Source organism: Protopterus annectens, chromosome 1.part0 (genome assembly GCF_019279795.1).
Source record: "Protopterus annectens isolate FY-2018-M chromosome 1.part0, PAN1.0, whole genome shotgun sequence".
In the NCBI taxonomy this organism is placed as follows: Eukaryota; Metazoa; Chordata; order Ceratodontiformes; family Protopteridae; genus Protopterus; species Protopterus annectens.
The window spans coordinates 495,518,927-495,538,234 of NC_056725.1; the positions used below are offsets into that span (position 1 = coordinate 495,518,927).

The 19,308-nt window shown below is 39.2% G+C and overlaps 1 protein-coding gene across 5 annotated transcripts in view; it reads right to left on the minus strand.

The window, feature by feature from the left end:
* The window catches only part of CAPN11 (calpain 11), a 1,381,576-nt gene that overhangs the window by 302,650 nt on the left and 1,059,618 nt on the right, over positions 1-19,308 (minus strand). For all 5 annotated transcript variants that reach the window (XM_044060753.1, XM_044060742.1, XM_044060725.1 and 2 more), the window contains one exon: positions 9,137-9,176. In XM_044060753.1, the coding sequence (XP_043916688.1) occupies positions 9,137-9,176 (40 nt within the window). The remainder of the gene's footprint in view (positions 1-9,136; positions 9,177-19,308) is intronic.

The window sequence follows — 19,308 nt, forward strand, 5'->3', positions numbered from 1 at the left end:
TGTCACCTCAGTCATCTGGGACATCTTCAGGTAGAACCACCACGGTTTCCTATGCTGCCAGAGAACCACTAGCCTAAGAACTTGTTCTTCCCAGCCAATAAGGAGTGACAAAAATTTTAACTGGCTCTTCCTTTTCGAATTCTGCAATGAAGTATGGAATAGTGTGGCAGCTGTCAGGAATCTCCCAAGTCAAAACAAGTACAACTGAAAATTCATCTACTAAAATTATCCCCATACCTAGCTGAAATGAAAATAGGAGACAGATGACATTCTCCCAAAGACAAACAGGCCAATCTCTGGAGCTCCCCAGCTGCAGAAGACCCTGGTCAACCATAACATCTAAATCAGAGCTCTAGGACAGGAGTGAAGGTCAACCTCAGAGCATCTACCAACTTGCTTCCTGGGTGAACCATTGAGAGAAGGATGCCCCCCACACACACACATACATACACACACTTGCGATATCACAGCATGTACCAGCAAAGGGTCTATGCACCCCCAAATATGAGAGAGCCAGATACAAAAACATGCCAACCTGGAATGAAAGCATGGAAACATTTAATCAATGACCTATCAAGGAGGGTCCTTGATATACAATCTCTTAGATCATTATCCTTTCTCTGTGAAACGAAAATTGTTGTTACTACACAGTGTTAGCATGGCCTTCGCCACCTTACGACCTACTAACTGGCATTTCACTTCTCATGAAATATGATGATTAGAAATGAAAAGCATGCAGCACAATCCACAAACACTATCCTGGGCACAAATATAAATGTATTCAGTATATGTCTACTTTCCCTTCACTTCTACAAATATTAAGATTTCTGTTCAGTTTTAATACAACTTTATGCAATACAACACATTACAGAATTGTTTTTGTTTTATACAGTTATTTTAAGGAAAAATTTAACTGCAAATGAAGTGCTGTTTATCTGTTTTCGTTTTTTAATCCTTTTCCGCTTTATCAAAGCACTTTCCCAGTTAACAGGCTAAATAAACTAAAAGCAAGTGTCTAATCAGAACTTTTTTGCTTAATGATTATCATTATAAGTCTGTTTGAGTCTCACCCAAGAGAAAAACTTCAATAAAACTTCATAAACAAAATAAATCTCTTTTAAGAAGCAAAAGTTATGCACTAAGCATTTGGTATACTGCACCATTTTAATTTTCCTGTATTCTTTTTGTTTCATTGCCTGCTGATAACCTGCTTCTAACATAGTTCTTAGGCACATTTGCTCCCCAGACTGCAGTAGCCATCCACTACCTGGGGTGAGAGCTAACTGGAGGAAGCCATCAACCAGGTAGTCATAAAAGCTGCTTATGCCCACCCCTTATTGAGGCTTCTGTATTACTACAGGGATAAGGAATGCCTTTGTCTCAGTAGTCTAATGTTCTGGGTCTCCACAGCCCATGGCCGTCTATATTTGGACAACAAATGTCCTCATGCCAGACAACTACATGATGCAGTACCACATAAAACTCCTAAATAAGGCAGAGCCCGAGCTCAGTTATGTAGGTCTAGACCACCATCCCTCATTGATACCTGCATAATCCATGCACACTTCTTGTACATATATGCTGTGAAGGCTACTGTCACCATTTTACAGTACTAGTCAAATATTCCTGATCATATACTGCATACTGCTCAGCTCCATGTGGAATTGTCATCCATGTAGCTCCAGGACTGCTCACCTGTCCCAGGACGGGCAAATCACCTATCTTCCCTTATCCGCTCCACCAGTACCCAGTGTGCAAATCAAACAAGGTCACCCTGGTCACAGTAACAGCTTTATCCCTTTGCATTGTGGAGCACAGTGTTAACTGCTGCTTTTCTTTACAGTCTCAATGCACAGTTTATGATTTATTACTATTCAAACATGACTACAGTTTTAAGATTTTCTTGTTACATTATACATGAACTGGTTCAGCAATACCCATATTTATGGGTACATGATAAAATATAGTGTTTAGGAATATGGGTTAAGAAGGATTTTGTTACAGCATTTGAGAACATGTTGGAAGAGACTAAACAAAAGATAATACAAAAACCAAGAAACTGGAAGCTCATGCCTATGGATGCCGATAGCAACATACAAGCAGTAAAATTATTTTTAGTCCCTTTAGGTTTATACACAGGCCACACATAGTTTTATCAAACAGAGGAGAAGCTGTGGATTGCAATTAAAAAAAGAGTTGAAGGATTTTATCTGGGAGAGAAAGAGGTCAAGTGGGATAAGTAAGTTAATCATTCCAGTAGAACAAGGTAGTTTAAGATTACTTGATTTGAAGAGATATTTTAGAGCTACACAATTAAGGCTTTTATAAATAACACAAGCAGAAAGCTATAATTCAGTGTTAAAAGGGATGATCATGAAGCAGTGAGGAAAGTAAAAAAAATAAAGATAGTGGGATTTTGGATTTAGATCATTATGGAGAAAAACAGTCATACACAATATTATATTCATGAAGTACAGAAAGTATTCTAAGAACTAAGCCAACATCAGAGTTGAGAAAGGAGATTCTGCAGACGAGGATGATTGCAAATAGGGGTACAGAGAATTGGAAAGAGGGGGCTGGAATTTACTGGAGGAAAATGGTAAATGAACCAAGGTATTGAAACCAAACAGAAAAAAGTAAATGGATGGGAAGAGGCCCAAAAGATATTTGGACTGCAGGCTAGAGACCATCTATCCTATCAGGGTTTGATATCAGAGTATAGATAAAGAGAAAGGGATAGGGGAATCCCTAGTGAAAGACCTGCACTGGTAAAATTTTAGTCTAATCTAGAACATAAGCTGCTGTTAAAAAACAAAGAACAATTAGTACAGCATATAAAACATTGCATGACAACTATAGGAATCAACCAGAGGAGGTTACAAAGGATTGGGAAAAAAGACTGGATAAGCAATTCACAAAAACAACAGGAAGACATATGTATAGCTCCCTAATATGCAACGTTTTACTGTTTACACTGTACCTAGCTTAGAACCTCAGCCACTGAGTCAGAAAGCCAGCAGCCAGACTCCTTCTCTGTTCCTGCACCTTTTTGTCTTCTCCCTGGCATCATGTTGCTTTCCCCCTGGCTCCATTTTTACTGAGCCACCTCTAGCTATCACTATTATAGACACTTGTATTCTGCTCTCTGCCCACTAGATAGCACTCTAATCCAGCCTTGGCTGATAACCCTTCCTCTAATTTATCTTTTTCTAGATTCCCATCAGTTTTTCCACCCCTTTTCCTAGTTGCTAATCTTCCTGGGTCTTCTCACTCCCCTGCTCATCTTTTCTCCCTCCTTCATACTATTGTTCTATCTCTTTTAACTCTCCCACTCCACCATCCTTGCTACTATTAACTGCCTTACCACTTTCTACTTACCTGTGACCACTTTCTCTACCTCGGGTATCTCATCCTCTCTGATTGTCTCTGTAAATTTTTTAGCTGCTCTGACCCGCTCCGTTCGCCCTCCGGGCTCACTCCGCTCCCCTACCCTACCCCCAATTCCCACACACCCCCAGTGGTCCTAACCTTATACTTCTGTAACCACACCCCCTCTACATATCACCCTATCTCCTACGTCTTCTACTTAACAGCCCCCCCTACCTCTACAAGTTCTTAGTAATTTAATTACCACATTAGGTACACTCTCCTCAGCACATTCTGCTTTGTTAATATTATACAGCCTCTCTCCTACATTTCACCTTTATACAACCCCTCTCTTACAATTCTCCTTTATTTCATTCTATTTCTCATCATTTCTATCTACTCTTCAACCTCATATAGCACCCTCTCCCTCTCCCATCCTTATTTTTACTTACCTCACTCCTCCCCTCACCATACCCTAACTCCTTATCTACACATCACTATGACCCCATCACACAAGTCTACATACACAAACCTACTACTCCTGACTACTACTCTTGCTTGTCTTACTATACCATATACATTAACCTTCTTTGAACATGTTTCTTTTCCTGAACAACACCACCCCTACCAGCAAACCCTACCCATTTCCCATATAAACTAACTCATCCACAGTAATATAACCTCAACCTCTATTTATATACTTCCAAAGTACCATAGATGTACCCATATTGCTTACTTCCTTATCAAAAAAACCCTAAACAATCACTATAAACTCCTTAAGTCCATACAACATCTTCAAAAACATCCCCTACTAGATGGTGATATTCATCCAAACCCTGGCCCCAATACCGATATTCCCACTAACCACCACAACCCAACATCTCCCACTGTCATTCTCCCAAACAGATCAGCTAACTCCCTTTTGATAGCTCACCTTAACACACGCAGCATAAACAATAAAATTTCCCACCTACACGCACTCTTAGATGTGCACTCATTTGATATTCTCTGTATTACAGAGACATGGCTGAAGCCCTCAACTCTGGACCAGGAGATTATCCCTCCTGGATATAATATCCTGAGATGTGACAGCAAGAATAAAAAGGGTGGAGGAGTAGCCATATTATATAAATCTGAACTCCAAGTCTCACCCTTCAATGTGCCCCTACCCTCAAATTCTAATGCTGAAACCCTTACTGTAAAACTCCAAATCAACAACTCAAAATCTATCTATATAATATGCACATACCTCCCCCCTGGAAATAATATCAGCACTCTGGAAAATATTCTTAGCCACCTCTCTACTCACCTACCTCAGGAAACCATTGTCTTAGGTGACTTTAATATAGACTGGGCAACCTGTAATTCCCCTAATCCTACCACTCACATAAATCTTCACGGTTTCTCACAAATAATAACCACTCCTACTCGAATCCATAAGCCAAGCAGTAAGGAATCCACCCTCAACTGGATCCTACTCAACAGCCATCTTGATACTTATAAACCAGGAATGCTTCCAGATGATATCAGTGACCATATGCTAACCTATAATATTAAACAAAAAATTCATAGCCCTAACACTAATATTTTTAAAGCCTCCCATTCCAAAAAACACTTTAATCCAGAGAGCTTCCAAAATGAACTAAAAGCATGTGACTGGTCACCATTGCTTCATCTTCAGCTTGATGAGGCAGTGACCTACTTCAATACCAGATTCTTTCAAATCCTAGATTTCCATGCCCCCTATCGCTCATCCCGAATAAGGACCAAAATTGCCCCCTGGCTCTCAAAACTAACTAAACAAAAGATCCTCCTCAGAAATAAAATCTGAGCCAAATGGAGAGCCTCAAAACATCCATCAGATCACCTCTACTTCAAACAATTAAGAAATGCCACCAAAAAAGAAATTATCCAAGACAAAAGAGACTATTACCTTCACCTCCAACAAACCCACCAACAAAAACCACAAAAGTTCTGGTCAGGCATAAACAAACTTCTTAAGCCAGGCCACTCAAACTCCTGCCCCCTCAGGTTTCGACCATAATAACTCAAACCAGATTCCAGATGCCTTTAATAACTATTTTACCAAAGCCATTCTAACCCTAGCTAATACTTTACCACCTGTTACCTCTTCCCTATTAGATACCGCTAATACTCCATCTCCAACCTTTCATATAAAACCAGTACCTACATCCTTCATCTGCAACCTCCTTCAAAAACTTAAACCTTGCACCTCTTCTGCTGATTGTCTTCCTGCTGAATTCCTGCAAATTGCAGCTAAAGCCATTGCCTACCCCATCTCCATACTTATAAATAGAACAATCTCAGAAAGCAAAATCCCATCCATATGGAAAGTATCCCACATCATCCCTCTACACAAAGGTGGCCCATCTACTGAACTTTCCAACTTTCGCCCTATCGCCTTACTCTCTCCAATAGCTAAAATAATGGAGAAATGCATTCACAGACAACTACTTGACCACCTTCTCCAAAATAACTTACTTGCCAACTGCCAGCACGGTTTTAGGCCATTCCATAGCACAACAACTGCCCTGCTATCCTTTTCTGACTCCATAAACAAAAATCGTAACAACACTTTTTCATCTACACTTTTTATTGACCTTTCAAAAGCCTTCGATATGGTGAATCATAACTTGCTTATTGACATACTAAAAGCCCAATCACTCAATCCACAGGCATTACAATGGTTTAAATCCTATCTGGAAAACAGACATCAAGCTGTACTTTGGGATAATAATCTTTCCACACCCTCCCTGTGAACATTGGAGTACCTCAAGGCTCTATTTTAGGACCTCTTCTCTTTTCTTTATTAATAATCTACACACCACAATTCCACAACCACCTGCATACAATATGCAGACGACGACTAATTTGTTCAGCCAAGTCCATAACCTCTCTCCAGTCACTCACCCAATCCATATTTAACAGTGCTGAAAACTGGTTCTTGCAGCATGGTCTCCTACTGAACCCCAAAAAAAACAAAAGTATTGCTCTTTGCTCCTACTCTTAAGTCACCTCAACTGTACTTCACTTTAACCTCTAACAATGGAACTAACATATCCCTTGACACTACTACCCATCTACTGGGAGTAACAATTGATAACTACCTTAGCTATGATCACCATATTAACTCTACAATAAAGTCTGTTAACAAAAAACTTGGCACCCTTTACAGAATCAAACCCTTCCTAACCCCTTCTGCCAGAATAACTATTTCCCAGACCCATCTGATCTCTACCCTGCTCTATGCTTCTGCAATATATACCAATCTTTCGACATGTTACAATAACATTGCCAGATTTGCCAATGGCACCCCCTTTAGAACTCACCACTGTCACAACATCAAACAACTGGGATGGTTAGAACTGCAGAACCAACTACTTTGCCAACAACTTGTCATCTCCCATAAGATTCTTTATCACCCTAATAATACCCCAATCCTCACTAATCTGATTACCCCCTACAAAAATCTTACTACACTTCGCTCAGCTAATAAGCTACTAGTTTCCACTATTAAATCCAACAACAAAGCAGGGGACTCATTTTTTTCCAACACAGTAGGAAAAAGTTGGAACCAGCTTCCTAATGAACTTACCACCCTTACTTCCACTCTTCTTTTCAAAAAGCTACTCAAAGAATACCTTAAAACTCACTGGCTTTGTCCCTGCTCTAATCCTGACTGACACCTCTTTCCCCTTCCTGCGTTCTCTATACGCCTCTACTCCACTGCTCTATGTGTTCCTGTGGTAATGACAGCATAACATTTAATTATTTCTACTGATTGCTATCTCTCAAATGCTTGCTATATGTATTTGTTTTTAGCATATCCTACTATACTGCTCTGTTCAAGTCTAACTGAACCTCAATTATAAACTATATACTGTCTTTATTGGAACTATTACTATATATTGTATTTTGTCTCTGCCATTGCTTGGAGCTTTTCTCCCCGGGTCTCTACTGAAAATGGACATATATCCAGCTAGACTAGCCTGGTCAACAAATGTAAAATAAATAAATAAATAAATGTAGAATTTTTGCCTGGAAGTGTTTGCGTAGGTATTTTTATACTCTAAGCAGACTCCAAATAATTTTTCCTCAGTTATATGGCAAATGTGGGAGGTGTGATGCAGAAGAAAGAGGTAACTGGGAACATATGTTCTGGGAGTGTAATGAGTTGGCAGACTAAGAATTCCCTAAAGACTACTGTGTCAGAAATAATGGATGATCAAATTGGTTTAACTAAGGAAATTATTTTTTTTAGCTGGGATACAATATCTGAATCGCCTAGACACAGTAAGGCCTTGTTGAGTTTAATTCTGGTGGCAGCTAAAAAGCAATTATTAGAAAATGATATCAAAATCTAAACCAACCACATTTAAAATAATGAATATTATAACAAAGATAAAAAAATGAATGGGATCTTGAGAAAAGGGTAGGAGCAAACAAAACATGCAAAAAATGTTTTGCAGGAGAAATGAGTTTTAAGGGAAGGCAGGAATTGACCAATTTAAGTAACGCTGGATTGATTATGTTGTACAAAAGAATATATGTAATGTATCATGTTTATAAATATGAATAAGTTAATATGGACTGTTTTCTTTTACATAAATCTAAGTTTGCCTGTATCACAAGGGATAATTCAATAAAGGTGGTAAAAAAAAATTTCTTATGGCATTATTTTATTAGTATATCCATTCAATGTAAGGGAAATGATGCAATAAAGCATACATTTCGACTATAAACAGGGAGTGTGATGACAGGGTGAAGTGGCATAATTCAATGTCTTCTCCAACAGTTCACATTTTCTCATCTTTTCCCTTTATCCCTACTATAGTACTCAATCCACAACTGCTACATATAATTTGATTTATGCCTCCTTTACTTCATACCAATGCCCCCACAAAGACAATTACATGCTAAAACAACTTGCAAGCTTTACTCTGCTTATGTTTCTCAATCTTTGTGGGATCAGAAATTCCCTTAGTATATACTGCCACTGCTATTACCATGTCAACACTATGTAAAGCACAATGCTAATACAGATATTTTTGCCGAGTTTTTTGAACAACACAAACCTCTGCTACATATTCCACCAGACAATAACTCTGTACATTGCACACAGCCCACAAACTGCAACATTAAGTGTCTGTCTTCAAAAAATGTTTTCCAACACATTATTGAAATGTTTCACTTAGAAGCTATTATGTATGGGACATGAAGCTTCTACATGTGGAGGCTGCATGACCCCCACCCAAACAAATGCTCAGGTGGAATGTCTACGGATATTTTGCTGTCCTCACACATACTAATGGCATAGTGTAGAAGGACCAGCTACTGTAAATCATCCTTGGGTGTGCATATGTGAGTGTGTCCATGTATGCAGGTGTGTGACATGGAAGAATGTTCTAGAAAACTACTTCCATTCCATACTTGCCTAGTACACACTCTAGATGGCAGCAGCTGTTCATGAGGCCACTATGTGAATTCCATGTAACCTGATATCACTGGATAAATGGATACTCTGTTAGCTACTTCATTTTAATTATTACTAATCGTAATTCACTAACACGCTGCTGTAATCTTTCTCATTGCATATGTATATGACAAGAATGTTATGATCTTGCTGAATGCTGTTAAGAACTGTACATACTGGAAATTTTCTCTCCAGACCACACCAGAGTTGGACACCCTGGTCATCAAAATATTATCTAAGGCACTCAGTTCAAGTGATGATCTTTAGGAATGTTACCTCATCTGGAAGGTCTGCACCGATTTCTTCATCCAGTTCTCTAAAGAAAAAAAATTAAATTGAAGATTTAGAAAATTCTATTTTTCTTGTAAAACTCTGTATACAATTGCAAGAGTTAGACAATGCTACAAATTGTATTTTGTTTCTTGTCTTCACAGCTCAGCATGCCACTGAATCATCCTAAGCAGGTTAGAGGTATAAACAATATAATACCACACTGCTTGTCATTTATATTTCCACTCAAACATTTTCTTTTTTATGCTGCTGCCATTAAAATTAACAAACAGACCTCTCAAAACATAGTGTCATAAACAAATAACTTTACAAGTTCCAGTTACAAAAATTAGCAGTCGCATACCTCTTCTGTCCATTTCATTTCTGGCAATGAATAATACACTGATATCTTCTTTACCTATTTGCTAACTTGACCTGTGGATTTCATATATAATCAATCTATATTAAATCATATTATACTACATTACATATTACATTACATTATATTATTTTATATCATATCAAATCATAAGCATACAAGGTACATAAGCTTTACAATGACAAATAGTATAAAGTACAGACATAATCACTTTGTATAGCTTTTGATCTTTGGGAGATGCTCCAACAAAATCTTTTTTTCTGTATAGACCTACTTCACCAATCAACTTTAATTTACTCTAAGAAGGCTAGCAAGGCAGCACCTCCTCCCTAAAAGTGCAGCCCAGGATAGACTGCCTGAACTCCTAAATAACACAGTACAGCCAAAGCCATACCATCCTATACCATGTATCTTTATATTGTATTTAGAACTCAACTATCTTCCTTTTTTTTGCATTAACAATGTTCATATGTCTGTTATGTACTTGGAGCTTTTCTCCCCGGGCCTCCGCTGAAAATGGACATGTATCCAGTCGGACTCTCCCGGTTAACAAATGTAAAATAAAAATAAATAAAATAAAATAATCCTGCTCAGGCATGCAACCTCAATCTGCTGCCTAGCCACAGTGTTAGCACAGTCAAACTACAGTATGCTATGAAGAAGCTCAGTCTGCTTGCCCCACACACGGTCTTAACCATATCTTCCCTGATCCCAGACACACGAATGGAGAAACGCTTGCAATTCCTGATCTACCAGGGAGGCTGGCATATGGAAGGTGAGGCAAACAGATGTGGGGGTCCACGTCCCAAAATGGCAAAGAAAGAAAAACTATTTCTTACCCATCCACATTTTAGATCCTCTTCTGGTGCCACATCTGAGAGATGCAGACTTCTGAGTCCACAGATGCCTCACAGTAAGATGAAGGAAAAAAGTATCCCCTATTCACTAGCTCCAGCAGATATCAGACAATGTGGAGCTTGTACAGAGGCATACCAAATGGGGGTGACATGAGGACATGGCAGATTTACACTGGACCTGCTGCTAGCCATGTTTCGTAATAGATTATGTGATCCAGCACCCACATGAACAGGTCTTACCAGATGTCAGATATTTGTCTGAAGTAAAAGGCCTGAACCATAAGCCCTGGTAATGGATGGACCCTCCATTACCCTGGCCAAGAGGACATTTGCAGAGAAAAGTCCAGAACAAAGTATAACCACATTCCCACAGCCAAGGGATTCTATATCATACCAGTCATAAGTGTGTTCTGGCAACCAAATGGGGGAAAGTCAGTAACTACAACTCTGGAGGAACCACCCAAGGGTAAAAGCTGTGGGTTGCTTCCTCAGGTCCCCTCACCATTTGTTGAAGATGCTGGATAGAAGTTTGGGCCTCTTAGATGAAAACAAGCTCATTATGCACTAGGATAGGAATGTAATTTCCAAATGGACCAACCTCCAGAAAGGTTTGATAGTAGTCTATCCTCTGTGTAAATGGCCTACTGACAGAAAAGGCATGCTGCCCTGTCCAAGACCTTCATGTTGACACTTACAAAAGAAACTTTCAGCTGCTGCCAACCTGCTGGTAATAAGTTAGGCCACGTCATTCTCTCCCTGACATCTGTGAATGTTCTGGCATCTGTAAAAGGCTCTGTGATATAATTTCAAAAATATCTCATGACCCTTTCCTAAGCTGAGGCAACCATAAAGACACTTAAAAGCTACTGCTGCTTCAAGTGCTGAAAATTTCTTCGACAAGATTAGAGTACAGTGTGCAGACATGTTTTAGTGCCAGAACAGAACTACTGGAATCAGGTAAAAAGCCATGCTCCTTCCAGGGAGTGCAGGATGTCATGGTGTGCAACAGTGTAAAAGTGGAGTTAAAGAGAAAAGAAAACCACATACAGAGAACATGAATGCACAGTATAGGAATGGCTTGTCTTAAGATAATCCCTTTTTATCTTTTATTGTCCCCTGACATTTTGTTACTGAAAATCTACAGTGGTATTACAATTTTTCCCATCTACTATATGGCTTACAACTGTTATTTCTCTCAGACTAGAAAGACACCTGAAGTCATACAATTGTGGCCAATCTTACCTACTGCTTTCTAATTATTAACAATAGCTTAATTACAAGATCTACACCCACAACATGTCAATACTTAACACACACTGTATGCTACCTGGCCTTCCCTCTGAACAGAGATCAAATGCAATTAAAATGTCTCTGTTACCTCATTTCCTACTTGCATTTTATGTTGAGTATGTGCTCCTCCCCATGACATGTTTAAGTAAATCACAAAATATGTTACAAGTGGTCTGAGTACAGGAAGATCAGGAAACATTATATATGCATAGGCTACATGATACCTAAACAAGTAGAGTGGAATGTGATTACAACTGAAAAGAGAGGAGATATAACTCTTGCAGTAAGCCAAGGATAGGTGCATCAACCTTACAGATGCTCATATCCTACAAGATGTGATCATGCTGGCAGATTCCTTCAGCCATTCCTCGAGTCCCTTACTGCAGACAAAGAATTAGAAGACCTCTCGGAGCAGATTCTTTTGGGATGGCAGAATACTGAAGATCAATCTAACTGCTATTTCAAGGAAATGTGATCCTCTGCCTGTCTGGCCTGTTCAGCAGCAGAGAGGATAAACAATGTTAAATGTGTTCGCCCTATCTTGGTAGAAGATTCCTGTACACCTTTCCAACATTAAACCAGATTTTGATTCTAATCACAAAATCTAGGGAGAAATAAGGAGTAGAATTTATCCTCATTTCCCTGGTGGCCAACAAGCTCACCTTCCTTTGGCTCTATCTGTGCCCTAGTCCTTCCCTACCATATTCCCTTTCTGCCACCAACACACACTCTTCTATAGCAATTACCCACAACTGTACCTCCCTATCTCTCCAACTCCTTACTGCCCCCTTCTGCTCCCGACAGATTAAATGTTGCCCTGTTGTGCTTATTAACCACTGATCACCCCCACTACTCTCAGGGCACAAAGCTACATATCCGGACTATCGCAGTACTCTACCTGCATCAAGCTCCTCCCCCCCAGGCTTACATCGCCCCAGAGGTAACAAGTACACCTTGAACCTTACGGCGCCATCTTTCCATCTCTGCTCTCCCACTTGGCTGCTATGCGTTCCTGCTCCCAGAGTCCTAACCATCTTGTAAGTACCCATGTGAAGCTGTTGTTACTTATAACAATGTTTTTGTCTAGGAATGAATAACATCTACTGTATGTGTATTTACTGGTCCGATGCATCTATGTTTTAAAGCGTTTTCATCACAAGGGATTTTTTAACTTGTCTTTTTACCCTAGCATAGAATAGGACATATTCTGTTCAGCTGTTATACGTTGTCATTTGCCTGTAATGTCGCTATGGTAGATCTAACTTCCTCTGTGGTTAGCCTCGCTTGTATGTTACTAAGCTATACTTTACCTGGTGATTTGTAGCTGTTGTACTACTTTCTTACCTGCCTAGGTAGGATATTGAAGCCTAGCAATATACTATGGTTTTGTAGAACTAAAACAGCTCTGAACTGAGGGATTTCTCCCTATACTTTAGGCTACTTAATAGAGTTGTAGGTTTTTGTCTTAATTACTGGAGTTATGTGCTACATATGACTCGCTAAGGATGTAGACCAGTGTTGTTGTTATTAACGATACTATTAAAGGGGACTGAGGGCATATAGTTTCATAGGTTGGGTACTAGGCTATCAGCCCTAGGGCCTATACAAGCCTAGCCATAACAATTCCCTGGCTATTTCTTCCCACACTATTTACTTCCCTGGACCCCTGTCTAGCAGGGCGATTGACGTGATCCCCGGGGTGAATTTCCTTTCTCCCATCCAATCGTCAAGGTTCCTTTTGACGAGGACCAAAGAGGCACTCTGCTTGACATGTATGGGTAATCTATTCCAGAGTCTGGGGAGTCTCTGGGTCAGGAACCTATCCCTCCAGCATGTTTTGTTTATTGTGATGACAAGGTTTAGATCCCTGGAGCGTGTGGCTCTGAGGGATTGGGATTTCTTTAAGTGTAGCATGTCCAACAGCTCTGGGTTTGACATGGCCTTGTATGTTAAGCAAAGATCGCCTCTGAGTAGACGATATGCGACAGAGTATAGCTGGAGTTTTTTAAGGCAGTCACAGTAGGGCATCTGCTTTAGGCCTGTGATTCTTTTAGTGAGGTATTTCTGTGGCCTTTCCAGTTGTTGCAGATGTCCTGAGAGGTACATACCAAACGGGGCATTGTATTCTATAATGGATCTAATGAGGGATGAGTACAGTGGGACAATGACCTCCTTTTTTCTGGATGAAAAGCCCTTAGTGATGAGGTGTGCCACATAGAAGGATTTCCTGACTGTTGTGGCGATATGGTTATCGAAGGTGAGACCACTGTCCACCTGTCTCCCTAAGTTTCTTATCAAACTTTCGGTGTTTAGTGTACTGCCACCTATATGGTAATTCACGGATACATGTTTTTTCCCAAAGGGGATAACTATACATTTCTTGGCATTGAGCTTGAGCCCATGGCTCTGGCACCAAGCATCTGTTTCTGTAAGGCCCTTTTGTAGAGTATCCACATCATTTGGGGATTCAATAACGGCTCCCAGTTTGCAGTCATCTGCAAACTTTGTTATCCAGAGTCCCTTAGTGTTGGCCTGTACTTCAGAGAAGTAGATGCCAAACAAGAGCAGTCCCAGGACTGAACCCTGAGGTACTCCACTTGTCACTTGTCTGGAGCTGGATTTGGAGTCGGCTACTTTTTGGAGTCGGCTACTTTTACAGTGTGGATTCTATCAGTAAGCCAGTTAGCAACCCATTGGGTGACATAGGGATTAATGCCCAGCTTAGTAAGTTTATCTATGATTCCAGAGTGGGGGATGGTGTCAAAGGCCTTGGCAAGGTCTAGATAGGCTGTGTGGACCACTTTACCCTTGTCCATGGCTCTGTAGACTGATTTGAAGAAGTCAATCAAGTTCAGGAGACAAGATCGACCCTTCACAAACCCAAACTGGGTGGGGTCCAGTGTTTGAAGGTTGCCAATGTCTTTGTTTATAAGTTCCATGATAATACGCTCCATGGCCTTGCAGATAAGGCTTGTCAGACTGATGGGACATGGCCGTATTAGTTAAAAGTTGCGAACTGTTCTGCTAGGATTTTTATGATACAGTGACTATATTTACATATTTGATATACATCTCATGGCCTTGGAGTCAGGGCTATAGATTCTCGTCATATTTCTACATGCAATGGCATGTGGTTTATGAGATGTTTATTCCAAACATCTCTATACATTTTATGTTAACGATTTGCATTTTCGTATCAGTTAAAAACTGTTGAACAGTGTTTGTTGACTAGTTTCTGACTTTTGACATCTTGAGGTCTTCAACCACTATTGAGTGTTTATATAGAACTATGTATTAATATTTGCTTTGTATTGCTAGGATCACTTTGATATGGGAACTAAATATACTTTTTGAGGCACCATTCATGAACTTGGGGCTAGTCTTGAAGGTTTGGACAACGTCCTGCCTTACCATGATGTGTTGATCATGAAACTTTATATTTAAAAAGTCTCTATATCATATGTAAGCAATGGCGACACTAAGTTATGTTGTGCGCATACACTAGGAATGTTACATATAATGTTTTGAACTAACACGGTTGCAACATTTCGTGAAGAAAATATCAGAACATTTATATGTTTTTATAACCCATGGTGGATCTGTTCTGATTGCGCTGGACATTGGATACCAAGATGAAGGTCCGTCGGCTATAATATGTTTGCCGATGGGAATGCAAAAACATTAAGAAAATAAGAAATTAAGAAATATATGAAACATAAATGATAACATCTCCACAGCAATACTTGACGCATGAGTTAAAAATATGTCATGGCTTGTTCTTGTATATTGATATTTACATGCACGTTTGTCTGCTGACTATAGTTTCAGAATGACAATGAATTATAAAATGGGCTGGTTATGAATCATGTTGGTTCCATTTGCGGTGTTAACTTGATGTGATTCAAGTCACTTAAAGTGATAGAATACAATTCATTTATTCGGCTCAAGCGCGTATGTACATATTAGCGCTTCATGAATTTTGGTGTAATAAATGAATTTTTTGATACTCATACTAAGTCACTATTTGACTTGTGTGATATGATATTTTAACTATTTAGTCCTTTTTAGTACCTCTAGTGAAATGTTGAAGGATGCCTGGTTGTATTATTTACTGCATCTGTTGAGAGAAGTGACACACACTGGTGGTTATTTCAACTGCATTGATTGTGCTTTAATCAATTAGTTAATTGATGATTATCTTAGTTAATTGATGACTGTTTTAATATATAAATGGGCGTTTTTTATGTGAAAGTTGTAACCTGATGAAGCGCACTTGTGTGCGTGAAAGCGCTTGTTTTTATAAAATAAAATTGGATCTTTATTTTATCGTGGTGGTTCCTAGCAGTATTTCTTCAGACTGATGGGACAGTAGTTTCTGGGATCCAAGGTGGATCCCCCCTTGTGGAGTGGGATAACTGTAGCTGTGCGCCACTCAGTGGGCGCGAAACCTGAGGTGAGGCTATGATTAAACATGACACTTAGGTGAGGTGCCAGTTCATATTGTAGTTCATGTAGTACACAGCCTGGGATGTCATCTGGTCCCATGGATGCTGTATTCTTAGCTTTGGAGAGTGCATTTTTTACCTGTGTGGCTGTTATTACCAGAATTTGGCAATCTTCCGGTATTGAGATGGGCCACTTAAGGGGTGAGAGGGGGGTGAAGTTGGCACTGAATCGATCTGCCAGGATATTGGCAATATCCTTGGGATCAGTATATTTAATGCCATTCTGTTTTAGCTCAGAGCAGATCTGAGCATTGCCATTTAGATTCTTGACATAGTTATAGAATGCCTTGTTGTTGTCTTTGGAATCTTTGGCAATTTTATTTTCGTAACTAGCTTTGGAGGATTTTATGAGGGATTTACCTGCAAAAGTGGTATCCCTGCCTTGTAAAGGCTGCACACAGTAAACGATGGCTCTACTGTACCTGCGCAGACACGTGCAGGCTTGGCGTTACAATTAGACCCCATAACCACGGTTTAACTTGGTAGCGTCTTGAAAACGGTTAGCAAACAAATGCTGAACACGTACTACCCATTAACTCCAACTGTAGTGTACCTGTAATTGATTCCTTGAGAAAGAATTGGAAAGCTGCTAATAGTGAAACCACCATTTTCTCAAACAGCGGAACATCCTAATGGAAGGAGAAACCACTTACCTAAATGCTAGCTGTGTTAAGCTCTAGCTACCATTGATTTGTACTTAAAAACAGCTCTTTGAACAGAATTGTAGTGTACCAGTCACTAAGAAAGCGACCGTTAAACGTCCTGACTGTAGAACCACCCTGCCATTAAGAGATGCCATTAGTTTAAAAGTCTGTACAGTTGCTACCTCATTTATTACACGTTTTACTCCGCGTTTATTTATTATGACCTAGTAAGTGGTAGTTACAGCTCCTCATTTCATGGAGTGTAGCGTTCAATACTGTTAGCCTGCACAAAGGGTTTACCACTACAATGGTGCAAATACACTCTCACTCCTAATGGTGAAGCATGGTTTTTAACTGATATAAAGTTACACATCCCTGTTTAACATTACAAATTGTCAATTATTTTGAATGTTTAACATTGCAAATTGTAAATTATTCTGAATGCTGCCTATATGGGAAACTGGTATCTGTGACTGTCCTTTTTCTCATTGCCTCTCCTCTTCACATTCTCTCAAGCTTCCCTGCTCTATGCAGAAAGTATATTCCAACCTTCTGGACATGATAAAGAAGCCACGTTTATACTGCCAAGTCCTGCTAAACCTACCCCCTGAAAGATTTACCTCTGCAGTTTTCAGGAAATTAAAATCAAAGTATGTCTGAATACTGTTGAGTTTTGCTAATACTAGACGTTAGTCCCACAGCCCTGCTAGGTGGTTAGAACCAGCTCTCTATCAGATACTGCAGCAGCCACCAATCCCTTTCCCTGGACCCACTTATCTAGCCTTCTATGACCTTCTCCTAGCTATGATAAAGCCTCATTTCTTATGCTTCCCAGCCCCGGGTTCTACAAGGAACTTTGCTGTAATTAGATTCCAAGATGGCTGCCGACTAGATCAGTCCCTAGTCACTGAGCTCCTCACAGTTATGTAATATCCGGCTTTTTACTATAACTTTGGAGTAATATTTTTCCTCAGTTTTTTTTTTATAAAAAGATTCTCTAAGAATTTTTCTACATATCTGGATTATTTGTTGGCATTGGAAATCTCAACTTTGGAATTTTTTACCTCAGAACTGTTTTTGTGGCTTCAACTGTCTTGGGCACCTGCTGCTTAAGGACTCCTCCCAGAATCTGCTATCCTGACTTCACACCTCTACTCTGGGCATGGCTGCTAAATCTGACTCCATGGAGACACAGGCAACAAAGGCCAAATTCTCTTCAATGCATTCACCTGAGAAAGACACCAGTTCAAAAAGACTAAGAACTACTAAACAATCTTCAGAAACTTCTAAAGTAAGTAATAAAGACACAAATGACTCAAACTTTCATTTAGATTAACTAAAAATAGCATTACAACCTATCCAAAGTGCTATACAAAGTTTCTCAGAACAATTTACTGATTTTGGCAGAACTTTAGAGCAAATAAATGAAAGAATGGATATTATTAAATGTAAAAATACAGCTTTAGAAATAAGAACAGACTCAATGGAAAGAGATATAAAAGCTAAAGATAAGATTATTACAGAAATTCAAGCTAAACTACTGGACTTAGAAGCTAGAAGCCGTAGAAATAACATTATTATTAGAGGTTTACCAGAATCCTATGAAAATCAAAACTTATTATCGGTATCTAAACAGATTTTTGAGACATTATTAAACCGAGTCAACATCAAAAACTGTAATTATAGAGAGGGCTCATAGAGCATTGCGTGCTAGTCAGAATTCTACCTCCCCTCGGATCATATATACTAAATTTTCAAGACACTTATCAGATCCTAGAGGCAGCAAAAAGCAAAAAACAGTTTGTCTGGAAAAATCATAAACTGTCATTTTCACAGGATCTTCCTCTACAAATAAAAATGAAAAGGCAAAAGCTATCACCTTATTGTGCAGATCTTATAAAAAGAGGAATAAGGTTTCGTATGAGTTATCCGAATACCCTGTCTTTTACTTATAATGACAGAAAATTTATGATTACAGATCCTAAAGAAGCAAAAGAAATATTCCTAAAAATATTCAAGAAGCTTCCTGAATCTGTGTCTTAATACTGCATTCTTTATTTACAAGTAAATGTGATGTTATGTTTCAACTATTATGTTTTTCTTTCTAAAATTGAAGCTTGAATGCTTATTAGTGTTGTTTGCTTTATATAGCTAGATGGTCTATTTATTTTCATTTTGTACTTGAGTTACTGTTACTGTCATTTAAAGACAGCACTGATATAATATTTTAGTATTTGCATAACCTTTTGATGCTAAGAATAGGCTGTGATGAAACAGTGCGAAGGAAACTACACAGTCATAATGTTATTTGCCTAAAATAATCCATTGACTTTTTGGAGGGAATTTCTCCAAGTCTCAAGACTGTTACAGAGAGTCAGTTTTGTCATTTTTGTATTAACTGAATCTCCGATCTATCCACGCTCCTTCTGTTGATCTTCGGAGCCTTGCAGTGACGTCATCACAAGAGAAGGAAATCCGAACATTACAGTCATGTAATTACTTT